At 45.7% G+C, this 14,584-nt stretch overlaps 1 protein-coding gene across 5 annotated transcripts in view; it reads right to left on the bottom strand.

Moving 5' to 3' along the window:
- Window positions 1-3,226: 3,226 nt before the first annotated feature.
- The window catches only part of LOC142590269 (uncharacterized), a 92,074-nt gene continuing 80,716 nt past the window's right edge, over window positions 3,227-14,584 (bottom strand). For all 5 annotated transcript variants that reach the window (XM_075702229.1, XM_075702227.1, XM_075702228.1 and 2 more), the window contains 3 exons: window positions 9,906-10,024; window positions 8,659-8,985; window positions 3,227-3,645 (listed from right to left, as the gene is read on the bottom strand). In XM_075702229.1, the coding sequence (XP_075558344.1) occupies window positions 3,421-3,645; window positions 8,659-8,985; window positions 9,906-10,024 (671 nt within the window). In that variant the 3' untranslated portion in view covers window positions 3,227-3,420. The remainder of the gene's footprint in view (window positions 3,646-8,658; window positions 8,986-9,905; window positions 10,025-14,584) is intronic.

The following is a 14,584-nucleotide window of genomic DNA, read 5'->3' on the forward strand; positions in this document are numbered from 1 at the left end:
TACCTCAGCGGCCGTTTCGTTTACATGTCCACGCCTGACGGAGAGACTAACCGTGATCAGGTATGCCGTGGAGTTCCTCAGGGAGGAGTTCTCAGCCCAACATTATTTAATGGTGCACTGATTGGCCTGGTGAGCGAACTTCCACCTTACATTCACATCAGTGCATATGCAGATGACATCTGCATCTGGGCTTCTGGTACTACACGCCCACAACTACGTCCGAAATTACAACGGGCTGTATAATCTACTTCACGATACATACGGCGTCAGGGTTTGCGCTTAGCTGCCGAAAAATGTGCTGTGGTTGCATTCACGCGCAAATCCGTCTGCCGCTACCCGATCTCCATTAACGGTGTCATAATACCTTATGTCTCCCACGACAGATTCTTGGGCATTATCATCGACCGCGATTGGTCATTGACAAGGCATGTTAATATGTTGAAGCAAAAACTTAATCTGTTTTGCCATATTCTTCGCTTCGCAACAGGCATCAAATGGGGCCCCACGGAAGGCTCATTACAAAGGCTTTATCAGTCTCTTTTCGTGGGCTACATTCGATACAGCCTTCCGATACTCTCAAACTTGAGCATTTCCTGCTTACGGACATTACAGAGCGTCCAAGCGCAGGCACTCAAAATATGCCTCGGGTTGCCACGGCGTGCCTTCAACAAAGGCACAATTGAGGAAGCCCACGTATGCCCATTACCGATATACCTATCCCACGAACCACTTCGTGTGTATTTACGCTTACTGACACGACACCATTGCCATCCATTGACGTCGGTTCTACATGAGCGGCCGGACAGCAGTTTCACAAGTGCACTCCGCTGCCATCTACCCCACATAACATCAGGCTATGCCCTTCCATATCACCCCGTCAAACCACCATGGGTGATGGTTCAACCTTCCGTATGCGTACATGTTCCCGGCATACTAAAGAAATCATTGGTTCCCGTCAGTGGACTGCAACAACTTGCTCTCGCGTACATCTGGTCAGAATACCAGACATATGTTCATGTTTACACAGACGGCTCCGCGTCACCAAAGGCATCGACAGCAGCTGTGGTGATACCAGCCCAACAGATGACTCGAGGTTTCATACTAGACCATAATTCTACATCAACCGCTGCAGAGCTTGTGGCTATTCGGGAAGCGATTCGCCACATCTGCGGGGAAAGACCTCAAGAGTGGTGCATTTTCACGGACTCAAAACCCGCGCTGCAAATTTTGGGATGCTTCCTGCGCCACACCGCATATCAGGTTCTGGCACTGCAGATCACCGAGCTACTTTCATGCGCTCAAGAAAAACACCACCGCATAGTGTTCCAATGGATCCCGGGACACTGTGAGCTCAACGGTAATGAGATGGCCGATGCTGCAGCAAGACGCGCCCTCAGCAATGGCCTGCGAACTGTAGTGCCATTCTCCAGACCGGACATCACATGCCTCCTGTCGGAATTAATGAGGAGTGCGACGAGAAGATACTGGGCCCAGCCAGACGCTCGTCACGTCCGCCTTAAAAGGCTGGATCCCGATATGAAATTTCCTATTTCAATATTTTTCTTGTATATAATGTGTTACTTTACGGGTAGAATTCAAATGACGTCCAGGCAGGCAATATGTTTTCTGCGCACAAGCTGCTTTGGGAATGTGTTTTGTTACACAGAAGTCGGAATGATTTGAGCTTCCGGCTGACGCATCTGGTGTGAAATGGTCCACGACATCATGTGCATTGTACAATTATTCGAAACGCGGATATATGGCGCATGATTCGAAAGAAGATAACAGTCTAATACATGACTGATTTGAAGTGGTTAACAGTTGTTTAATTTGCCTTCAAGGTCAAAGTCATTAGAAAGGAGAGTGGTTAAACGGAATACTTGTAAAAAATGCGCTCTAAATGTGTTACAATATCTTGCCACAGGACAAGGAAAGCTAATATGGAAAAGAACACACACATATCGAGAAAAGCATCGGGGATAGTAAGCTGTTTGGCTATGTAACAGCAAAACAGTGAAAGTTAAAGTAAGTACTTTTGTTGTGAAACGAAAAAGTTGTCTAATACTCTCATAAATGTGTCGTAATCTTCAATTGTCCGTATTGATAGGGGCTGGTTAATCGACTAAGTAGATGTACCTGGCAGATAGTAATCTAAAGGTGAAGTGGTCCGGCAATGTCGAACACAAACTCGATGAACGTGATCAGGTCTTTGTGCAATGTGGGCTAAGGATACATTTCAGCTGTATTATTCTTGATCTACAGTCGTAGTAGCCCGATATATACTAGTCAGATAGTATATGAAGCGAATATAATGGTTATGAACCACACGGAATGGGTCGCTTTAAATATATTTGCAGTTGGTCCCATATTGTTGCAGCATGCTTAAGTTCACTCCTGACAACTGTTTTATTTGAATACGCTGGAGTGTAGTTGGGTGTAACGTATGACTGGTTGCATCACTGTAACGAAGCACTGATGCCCAGAATGACAGGGCGTTTAAGATAACGTCCAAAGCAGAGTAAAAGCGTGAGCAGCTTTTTGTCATGTGATGTCGCAGAGCAAAAATCAGGGCAGAAAGCGTCTGTCCTGTCTATATGGTTTGTTTCTGTCCTTATTTTGGCTCAACGACATCACATGATGAACCAACTGTTCCAGCAGTCAACGCTCCTGAGCATTCTGCGTCACTTTCCCTTGTCCATAATAGGGGAATAGGTCGTCTCTAAACTACATTAAAATGTAGTTTTATCATCTCTGTGTGAATAGAGATGTAGCATCCCCTACATAAGTACAGTATGTATGTATGTATGTATGTATGTATGTATGTATGTATGCATGTATGCATGTATGTATGTATGTATGTATGTATGTATGTATGTATGTATGTATGTATGTATGTATGTATGTATGTATGTATGTATGTATGTATGTATGTATGTATGTATGTATGTATGTATGTATGTATGTATGTATGTATGTATGTATGTATGTATGTATGTATGTATGTATGTATGTATGTATGTATGTATGTATGTATGTATGTATGTATGTATGTATGTATGTATGTATGTATGTATGTATGTATGTATGTATGTATGTATGTATGTATGTATGTATGTATGTATGTATGTATGTAAACTTACGCATGTGGGCCCGTGTGTACGTACTTGGGTACGTACGTACAGTAGTCACCTTGGACAGGTGTGGAAAAACAACATAGCGAAAAAAATATTTACGTGGCCCACACAAAACATTTATCAAGTCTCAGCGCTCTGCGTCATTCCTGTCGGATGTGTCTTGCTGCCAAACACGGGGTACTACAACGCCACTGCTTGAAAGGCGTCACTGTGGCGACGCAGAGTTCTTGAGGCCGATCCTCGCAAAGAATGTCGTTTTGGGAGCCGTTGGACATTTTTTGCAGCCCTAACGACCCGTACCACTTGGCAAGTCGGGCTGCTGCGCAGGGCTCAGCTGCCAGCCCGCAGCCTGGAGTTCTTTCAATTCGAGCAGCACGTGGCGTGACCGGATTGGCAGGCCCTGCATTTCCAAGGTGGCGTGGATCTCGCGCAGCAGGGCTGCCAGTCGCTCCGGGGCCACACGCTCCAAGGCAGCGCCAGCAGTGGTCAGTGCCGTCCGGAGGCAGTCCATCTGCGTCGCGAACCAAAGAAGGCGGCTTGTGAATCACGTTACAAACACAAAGAGAATATGCGGGACCCAAAGGCACCGAAAACGATGGATTACAAACAAGTAATTGTGCACACGGATAGAGGGACGAAAAGGACGAATATAACACTGCATTCGCAAATCTTCGTTCTAGAATACCATATTGGGCAGTGTTCATGCAACAGGAGGCTTAGCACGCCAGAAAGAACGCAGGAAATCAAGGCGAGTTAGCGAAAACTTCCGCGTTGTTTCTACACTAGACCACTCTGAAATCTCCAAATTCACTGCGCTCAATCCGAACTCGTAATTTGTTATAATTATAAAGAAAATTGGGCAGAAACTACCAACAATGATTGCGAATGTAAACGAATAGCCGGATGCTTCCTCAAAGTTGTTCACCTTTAAAACGAATTATGTACTGGATGGTGCATATCTGATGCAGGGGACTTTTATGCAGCACTTGAAGTTTCTTTGCGTAATTGCGTATGGAAGAGCGACGTTAACGAGCACATTCAACGTGGTAGTAGGGGTGGCTATACATACAAGCTGATTCGTCGTAGACGTGCTGTCTCGAAGGCAGAGGGATTGCGATTGTGGAAAGAAGAGCCGTAATTCTCTGCAGCCCATTCGCGAGCACGGGTCAGCATATTAGGGACGGGGGGGGGGTGTAAAGGAAAAAGAAGAAAGGAAAGCCCGTCACGGTGGCAGGAGGCATGGCCTACAGCGGGAGGTAGCACCGGAGTGGAAGACCACTGCCATTCTTCTCTCCCACTGCCACGAAGATTGTCCGCCCCAATAGCTCCACCACAGAACCGGAACTCTTAAGCGCCCCGCAGATCTCGTGCGACAGCACACGTTTATGAAAGAGCTGCAATAAGTGGCATGAAGTGAAGAACGCGCCATGCAACACGGTATGAGTTTTGCCCACTTGTGATTCTCCATCCTACGCTACAGGCAAGGCAGACAAATGTTCACGCTTTCAGCTCCCATAAAAAAAAAGAGAAGCGCATGAGTTCTTGCGAAGTAGCAAAATAGCATATTCATCAAGCACACCATGCTGATTGCATGGAGGATCTCGCAATCCGGAACCGCAAGTTCAGATTCAGTAAGTAATGACGTGCCCACTTCCCAGCAATGGTAGCAAAATTAGAACATGAGATGCTGAGAGACAGCCCGACAAGTGCATGTTTGAGTAGAACTGAGTTGATGATGTGAGTTAAAATGGCGAGCAAGACAAAGACGAACGAGCAGGATACGTGGCTGCACATATAAGCTTATAGTAGAAAAAAAAACATGGTGCGTGCTTGACAGACGTTTGAGGGGAAGGAAGTCATGACATCAGTTTCATAGATGTCTTTGTGGCCGTGGTGCAAGAGCAGTTCCTTCGACTGGAACTGTCGCCAAAGCGAATAATACATCGCGCTAGGTCCAATGTCATACTTACACGTAGTTTTCAACTATCTCACAGTAACTATGCCGGGATGATTGTAAGGAAGAATACTTACGACTCAGCAATCACATCACAATCCCATAACTCGGACCCAGTTCATCTTTCTGGTCGTTGGTGTTACCGCGGCGTTTTTAAAATTTGCTCAAGCACCCGAACAAAATAAACGTCCTTAATTTTAGGCCTTTTTTAGATTAATTTTTAGGCCCACCCTTCTTCTTTGCCTCTCCATGTCAGTGAGCATGCATTCAAATTGGACCCCTGAGTTACTAAGCAAGGCAATATCATCAGCGAATCGCAAGTTACTAAGGTATTCTCCATTAACTCTTATCTCCAATTCTTCCCAATCCAGGTCTCTGATACCCCCTGTAAACACGCTGTGAATAGCATTGGAGAGATCGTTTCTCCCTGCCTGACGCCTTTCTTTATTGGGATTTTGTTGCTTTCTTTATGGAGGACAATGGTGGCTGTGGAGCCGCTATATATATCTTTCAGTATTTTTACATACGGCTCGTCTACACCCTGATTCCATTATGCCTCCATGACTGCTGAGGTTTCGGCTGAATCGAACGCTTTCTCCTAATCAATGAAAGCTATATATAAGGGTTGGTTATATTCCGCAAGCCACTTGAACTATCCCATCCATAATAGTAACGATATTGCCGGCTTTGTCTGTTAACGCATACATCTGATTCTTGCCTATTCCTAGTTTCTTCACTGATTTTAGGCTTCCTCCGTTCCTGAGAGCATGTTCAATTCTATCCATATTATACTTCCTTATGTCAGCTGTGTTGCGCTTGTTAACTTGGAATGATGTGCCAATTCTGTTCTAGCTGTAGGGTTAGAGGCTGGCATAGATTGGCGTTTCTTAATCAAATCTTTCGTCTCCTGCGATAGCTTACCGACATCCTGTCTAACGAAGTTACCACCGACTTCTATTGCACACTCCTTAATGATGCCCATAAGATTGCCGTTAATTGCTTGAACACTACGGTCCTCTTCCTAAGTTAAAACTGAATACCAGTTCTATAGCTTTATCCAGAATTCCTCTATTTTGCCTCTTACCGCTAACTCATTGATCGGCTTCTTTTGTACCAGTTTCTTGTGTTCCCTTCTAAGGTCTAGGCTAATTCGAACTCTTACCATCCTATGGTCATTATGGTCATTGCAGCGCACTTTACCGAGCACGTCCACATCTTGTATGATGCCAGGGTTAGCGCAGAGTAAAAAGTCTATTTGATTTCTAGCCTCACCATTCGGGCTCTTCCACGTCCACTTTCGGCTATCCTGCTTGCGGAAGAAGGTATTCATTATCCGCATATTATTCTGTTCTGCAAACTCTCCTGATAACTCTCCCCTGCTATTCCTAGAGCCTATGCCATATTCCCCCCACTGATTTGTCTCCAGCATGCTTCTTGCCTACCCTGGCATCTAAGTCGCGCATCAGTATAGTGTATGTTGTTTTGACTTTACCAATCGCCGATTCCACGTCTTCATAGAAGCTTTCGACTTCCTGGTCATCATGGCTGGATGTGGAGGCGTAGAACGACCTTCAATTTGTACCTCTTAACTTTCATAACAAGACCTGCCACCCTTTCGTTAATGCTATAGAACGCATGTGTGTTACCAGCTATATCCTTATTAATCAGGAATCCGACTCCTAGTTCTCTCCGCTAAGCCCCGGTAGCACAGGACGTGCCCGCTTTTTAGCACTGTATAGGCTTCTTTTGTCCTCCTAACTTCACTGAGGCCTATTATACCCCATTTACTGCCCTCTAATTCCTCCAGTAGCACCGCTAGACTCGCCTCACTAGATAACGTTCTAGCATTAAACTCTGCCAGGTTCAGATTCCAATGGCGGCCTGTTCGAACCCAGGTATTCTTAGCACCCTCTGCTGCGTCTCAGGTCTGACCGCCGCCGTGGCCAGTTGCTTCGCAGGCGCTGGGGACTGAGGGCCGTGGTTTGATTGTTGTATTCATGTAGGAGGTTGTGGCCAAGTACTGCACCAGGGTGGCCTATCCTGCTCTGGTGAAAGAGTGCGTTACGGGTTCTGGTCAACGCGATCAGGCTGCACTCGAGGCCTGTTCATGCAATTTTTTCAACACGTGGATTTTTTTAATCCGGTGGAAAATTGCGCGACACCGAGATTCGAACCATGGTCCTCTTGCACGTGAGACGGATACTCTAGCTCTACGCCACCGCTGCACCTATTCATGTCGCTGCTCGCTAAAGCGTTGGCGGGAAAGACGTTCATTGAAAAGCAGCACACATTTAGCTCATTTGCAGCGAAGCATTCTAAAGCATCAGGTTGCTGTCTTTGAGGAACCCTTGTGAAGTGGGCTTGGTTTCACCCACCATTACACAAATTTGAAAGGCCTTTCTTTCTCACTGTAGAGAGGCATTCCCGTGGAACATAGCTAGTTACCCAAATTGGCGTCAGAGACGTTCATCAAGAGTGACATACACGCGCTGGCATATGCCCGGTGATCCAAGTTCGCATCAAATAGGTTCATCAAAGACCCTCACAGGCCGAGTGACATATATCCAGTGCTACAGTTCGGCGTGGAAGAGGTTCGTCGTAGAGGGGTACATATGTACACATTGCCACATACTCAGTGAGCCAAAGTAGAGTGACGGTTGGTTTGGTACCCTCTCCTGTTCCCTAAGCACAGCAGACCCATTCGACGGTGGTCTACCCAGTGGCCAAATTAGGCGGCAAAATCTTTATAGGCATACATAAAGAAGGCTCTTTTCTGTATGTACTGTAGTCACTTTTGTGGTGCTTCGTAGACAGACAGACAGACAGACAGACAGACAGACAGACAGACAGACAGACAGACAGACAGACAGACAGACAGACAGACAGACAGACAGACAGACAGACAGACAGACAGACAGACAAACACAGACAGACAGACAGACAGACAGACAGACAGACAGACAGACAGACAGACAGACAGACAGACAGACAGACAGACAGACGGACGGACGGACGGACGGACGGACGGACGGACGGACGGACGGACGGACGGACGGACGGACGGACAGACAGACAGACAGACTCGTATAGCAGTTAGACCCCACAAAGTATGTGAAGTACCCTAGGAATGCTAACAGATTGAAGTAAGCCGGATTGTGGTAAACGCCAGAACCAGGTTGCAAAGGGAATGCTGAAATGAGCAATTTCATTAACCTAATTATCATCGCTACCACCATAACCACGATTCGTAATTACACCTGACCGAGAGTGGTATTCCTAACATCGTCATTATCCGCCAGGTTCTCGAGTTATGCAACTTTGGAATTTTAATCAATCAGTGAGCTAGTAGTACTCTTGTTAACGAAAGAGAGCTGAGAAAGTCGACAATTTCAATATACAGCGAAGTTGAGATGCTCAAGAAAATCAGATGGCCTAATTTATGTTTCAGCTAGGGAAGAGGCTGCAGTAACCTTCACTGCAACAAACGTTATGATCGCCACCTGCAGATCACACGGTCTGCAGTAGCCGCAACTTTAGGAACCGCTATAGATCACTAAAGTGCCTCCTCACCTCGGTAGGATTGTAAAGTGACGGCGGCTGTAGGATGGTGTGGCAGCTGACACAGAGCAGGGTTGCAAGCACCATCATGCTTCTTGCTTTGGCCATCGAAGCGGCGCCACCACGGCAAGGCCTGAGCGTGTTTTCGCCAAGTCCTTCGCTGAGACCGTCGAGGAGCTCGGCGAGGAAGGTGACGTAAGCCACCCAGCGCCTGGATCGGACTGTGGGCTGGTCGGGCGGCCTCAATACTTCGTCACGGCTGTTGAACAACTCGCGGCAGAACAGCAACAGGCTCTCCAGAAACGTCTCGCACCCTTCAGCCTGGGCACGTTCGCCGCGCTTGTAATGAACAAGCAAGGAACAAGTGAGTCAGAGGAACGACGTCGCAGGCCCATAGAGCAACTAATAAAGTTTGCAAATGTTACGAGTCTTCTATTTTCTTTCATTACAGTACTAGACGTTCGAATTCAAGTAACGTGATGTAACTGCCTACAAAAATGCGTTAATGAAACTTTAAAACGAACTTTACTAAAAAAATGACATTTAAACACGTATGCAAGCACATTCACCGCACCAATTAGGTGTTGTAATGAGTTTATAACAGGAAAACATCAAATTAAGCGGCCTCGGCACATGCAGGAACGACTTCCCATTCTCCTAGATTTACAGTCTTAATATTTGAATTTTTTTCTAGTATTTGTTTTGGACGAGACACATGAAAAATATGCCCATAAATTATGTGGGAAATATACATGCGTGGGCGCCTTCAACGCAAGAAAAAAACACTCACTAAAAGGTGTATATGCCAGCCTATAGAAAATATCAGGATTATCAATCAAAATAGGCTGTGCACTTAAGGTACGCCCTATTTTTGAGGAGGAATCTGATGCATTAACTGGGCCAACGAAGGCTTGCTCGAAAACAACTTTTTTTTAGCACGCTGTGAACTCTTTGTACTGTTGCATATAGCCTGTTATGCAGCTAGTACGTCCTTCTGTCGGAACAGTACGTCGCGGTTTTGTGTTAGAAGCCTGTCGAGCAACAGCAGGATTCTTGAAGAAGAGACATCACATCCACCATTGTACTGCAGTGTAGGTTTAAAATTATCATCATCATAATCAGCCTGGTTACGCCTACTGCAGGGCAAAGGCCTCTCCCATACTTCTCCAACAACCCTGGTCATGTACTAATTTAAAATTTAAGGTTTAAAATAATAGGACCCAACGACAACGTATGAGAAGGTGGGCCGTGTGAAATACCTCGATGATGGCGAGGCAGAATTCGGCGGCTGGGATGGCATAGTTGGCCCTGCGGATTGCTGACTGGCAAATGGCAACAGCCAGCAGCTTCAAGTCGTCCGTGCTCAGTGAGCTTGGCTCTGCAAAAGAAGTTAAGAGAGTTGGAGCCATCAACTGAATAGTGAAAGACGAAGCATTACTACACCAGGACTGTAATAAAAATGACTCGTAATAGTAAACGTAAAATAAAGGCTTAATAGAAATCAGAAAGAATAGTTGTACGCGTAAACAAGAATCGAAGGCTGTGAAATTTTTCGGGTAGTAGGAAACAAAACAGCACGGCTTCGGATGGTTCTCGTAGCTGTGCGTTACTTCATCTCTGCGCACACAATTGAGAGTTCATAGAAACAAGACCTGAAGGTTCGGCAAGCCCTCGGGTCATTTTTATAAATAGGAAAAAATAACATCTTTCTTTTGCGCAGCTGGTAACGGCTCCATCGCTTTTGAAAAAAAAAAAAAAGACATGGTGCCACGACCAGGACTGCCGCTCTTCCGATGTGGTAAACTGCCATCATCGGCCACCGAACTCCAGAAGATGGTGCATTTCACGAGGAAACTCACGGATTAAGCCAAGACGACGAAACAGCCCAAAACTGCACGAAGGCCCTCGCGACAAGGTCAAGGCTAAGCTTCCTGGACGTGCAGAGTTAATATAAGCAGTAAGCGAGCGATTTCATTTTTTTTTTGCAGGAAATGAACAGTAACAATTTGGACAAGCGGGCAGAATTGAGAATGCATATTGCGATAATGGTGACGCATACCGAAGAGAAAGGAGAAGAAAATCATACTCTGCGGGTGCTGTCACACACATAAAGCCCGATTAAGCTATCAGAAATGCTGAAGGCTTCGCGAACAAATGAAATGACCTTAACGCCAGAGACAGCTAACGGCAGATCTCACATAGTAATCGAGTAATCGAGGGCGCTTCGCAAGATACTGAATCCGTCGCTTGTCCAACGCCAGGCCCGTGAATTCCCCAACAGGAGAGTGTTATCACCGAAAGACCTCGGTGTTTTCAAACCACCATGATAATGCTGCCGAAAGTCAAAACATCTTAGCTTCATGGTGAGAAGACAAATGGGCGAAGATTTTCGGGGTGCAGAAGAAGGTAATATAACAGTGGAGAAAATAAATTGGTATTTAAGGTCATCACTACTGCAATGGCAGCGTCATCAATTCAAGGACTGCAGTTACTCGATTTCAATTAGTGCATACAATTTATATCTACAAGGATACGTATTGGAGTGAACAGGTTTTAACGCAATTGCGCATGACATTGTTGAGCAACGTCGAGCCACCGTTATCTTGCAAAAATTGTGCAAGCCCCCCAAAAAATGTACAGTGCAATATTCAAACCCGTCTTCGGTGGCTTGAGGTTGAAGTCCTCGGACCAAATCGTGCGGATCAGTATGGCCAATTTAGCGGTGTTCTTATGTTGCCAAGCGGGGAAGTTTGTTCTCTGGCGGGCGTCTGTCTTTTTTCTTCGGTTTTCATGTAATTTTGACTTCTTTTTTGGCCATACAAAAGCTCAAATGTTTTTAGATAATAATAAGCGTTATGCGTGTCGCAAACGTGTGGCTTATCCATATGCCACTGGAAGTTAGAGGGAATTATCATCTACATCCATAAATCGTGAGCTTCAAATTTCTTCAACCATGTCTCCATGCCTCCTCTGAACTACAAGCTCTAGAAGTTTCACCCATCGCAATTTTCGCAGGTATGCTTACGGGGACTTTGCTTCATGAAGTACCTGCGGCGAAATACATAAACACATTTAGGAAAGAATGGTTACAGGAACGAGAGCTTCCAGGCTGGTTGATGCAAATTCGAGGTGGTGCCAGACGAGCCAAGTGCGGCTATCGCAAAGCGCAACTCAGTGCAAAGCAGGGGAACTGAAGTCATGCAAGCTGCTACGGAGGAACATACTGCAGCAGCGGAACCAATTTTTCCTTAAGTAGGCAAACACTGCTGCTAGTACCTCAAGATAACCCTCAGATGTCCTGCGCTGCTGAAGGATGCCTACCGATGTTCTAGTGCGCCCAGGCTGCTATTGTGGCTTCGGACCTCCGCATGGCTGAACGATAAATGCTGTTTCAGTTAGGCGGTGCCCAAGCACGCTGTTCACAATTGCCGCGATGGAGGCCTACGAGGTCAGTGATCGCAACGGCCGTACACTAAGCCACGCATCAGAATTAATACATTTAGAGGACGCGCGACCCCACCAACATGAAACAGGTGGCATTTTTGTCTGTAATTTTATTCACTGCTCGGTAGTTAAACTTGTTTTCAGGCAAATGGCTGTAAGCACATTTTTTTTTCTTAGTTCTGTTTCGCAATACGTTTCCGCACTTCACAGTTGCGCGGAAAGGTGCTTAATATTATTGATAATTCACATTTCGGATTCTATTATGGACGGAAAGGAACAATTTTCGGCGCAGTTTAATTTTTGAATTGTGTTTTATGTAGACGCAATAACAGTTTTGACGTCATTCTGACTGTTGTCAAATTTAACTGGCTGTTAGCGGGTTCCGGTTGTTCATATCGCGGTTTTTAGTTTTTCCGAGTCTCGATTTCCGCATTTGTTTTAGTTCGAGTTGGCAACACTGGTGCGAATCTACGTTTGGCGTCAATTCAAGGCAGCAGTTTGTGGAAACACATACCGCAGAAGATAAAAAAAAGTTGCCTATTTAATGTCTTTACAACCGTTAAAGTCAGCTTGATCTATCCAAAAACCGAAATGCTCTGATCGCAAAAACAAGCACGTGCTCAAACCCGAAAAAACCCCTGCCACAGACTACAAAACGACCAAAATATAAAGAAAAGCCTGTCGCTTTACCATAAAACAAAGAACGGCGTTCGCTTGCATAGCTGACGGCGGCTGTCTCGTTTCAAAGCCTTGGAGGAAGCTTGCAGTATGCAATTCACCCAAATACACCCTTTGCACTGAAACGGTGTATGTTGCGTTGAAAGTGGCACAAGAAAGCACGCATGGCGCTAAAATAATAATAAGAAGAAAGCGCCGCGTGATTACGTTTGCTGTTGCAGTTTAAGTAAGAGAAACCACACGGCATTGGAGAGGCGTTGGGGAATTACAAGGAAAGTTAGTCCTGCGAAAGCGCCGTCAAGTTTTCGTTTCCTCAAATAGCTTTTGTATCTCACACGTTCATGCGATCTCAGATGGTATTGATTTTTTGCTGCTCGCTTGCTTTCTAATATTTTCTCAAATGTAGACATGTATAAATATTGAGACTACTGCAATAAACCCCAAATTTCTAGTCCGTGAAGTTATCCATTTACTCCTCAGTGTTCGCGTAGCGCACCCATAACGCCATGCCACAAATTAGGCAACCTGCTTACCTAGTTGTACACATTAGAATATCGTGAAAAGCTTTGCCCCATTGTTGCTGGCGCTGCACTCCATCTTGGGGGCGAGGACATACCGTGGCACCGCCATGCTGAGTCATCCGTCTGACGTGCAAAATTGTATTGCTCCACCAGCCCTCTTCTGCTCAGCCCGCTGCCTATTTGGCGTCTTTTATTATTCTTCTTGTTGCGTTTCACTTCAACGAAATCAATAAAGTACGGCTGCGGCTTCGATTGTATGATATGTTAAATATCGGTTCCGAAAAAAGTTACTTCCTTATAAGGCCTTAGACAGTGCCACGATTGCCGGCGTCGTCTATTACATGGCCACCGACGTGGAAACCACGGAGGCCGAGTCCACTGCTTTTGTAAAAGGTACGACACCATTGCGTCGAATTAAAACTAAGCATCAGATGGGCTTTAGTTTGTGGTTGCGGTAAAGAAACATACATCTGTCGACCGTATAATTTCATTCATTGTAGGTTTTCATCTACAAACGGGCCGCGGTTAGAATGGCATTCGAAAATTATTCCTGTTTAGCATGCATACCCCCGCGTCGCACGGCGCAAGTGGTTTCACCTTTTTGTGGGAAGCAACCTAAGATGGCCTTGAGCTGCTTGCAGCCGCGACCTTTCTCACATTATATGACGCGTACACACGAGAGCGACATGCACATGCACGCACCATTCAGAGAGAGTTTAGCTTCGGTATTTTTCTGACAGGGATCCGCTTGGTGACGTTGTAGCTAGATAACATATTACATTTTCGCCAGAGTGGCGACGAGAACACGACTGTCTGCGGCATTATATTCATATTTATCTGTTGCTTCTTATTGCGCCAATCACATGTGGATGTCACACGGTGCATTTTCAATCGCTATCGAATCAGATCGGGATCGAGATTTCGCCGATTGACTCCCTCCCGCAGCTTCGAGATCGGGAAATTTGGTCTCGATCCGGCTCGCTCGCGATCGAAAATGCGCCGTGTGACACCCGGCTGTATTACATTGCGCACTTGAATGTACTTGCATGCTGAAAGGTGTAGCTTACTGTCGTCTAAATGGCAATTTTGTGTTTCAGTGAATATACCGGTCTCCAACATTTACACCTTCATTGGTGAGCAGTATGACACATCGCGGCTGCTGCTAGAAAGCGAATCTGTGTTTGAAGTTGGCCACGTTGTCGTCTGTAGTGTAAAGCAACATAAAGAAGATCAGGTGATACTGGCTGGGCTCATTCTACAGGCATTCTCTATAAGTAAGTACACCCCCATGAGCT

Source organism: Dermacentor variabilis, chromosome 8 (assembly GCF_050947875.1).
Source record: "Dermacentor variabilis isolate Ectoservices chromosome 8, ASM5094787v1, whole genome shotgun sequence".
Taxonomy (NCBI): Eukaryota; Metazoa; Arthropoda; class Arachnida; order Ixodida; family Ixodidae; genus Dermacentor; species Dermacentor variabilis.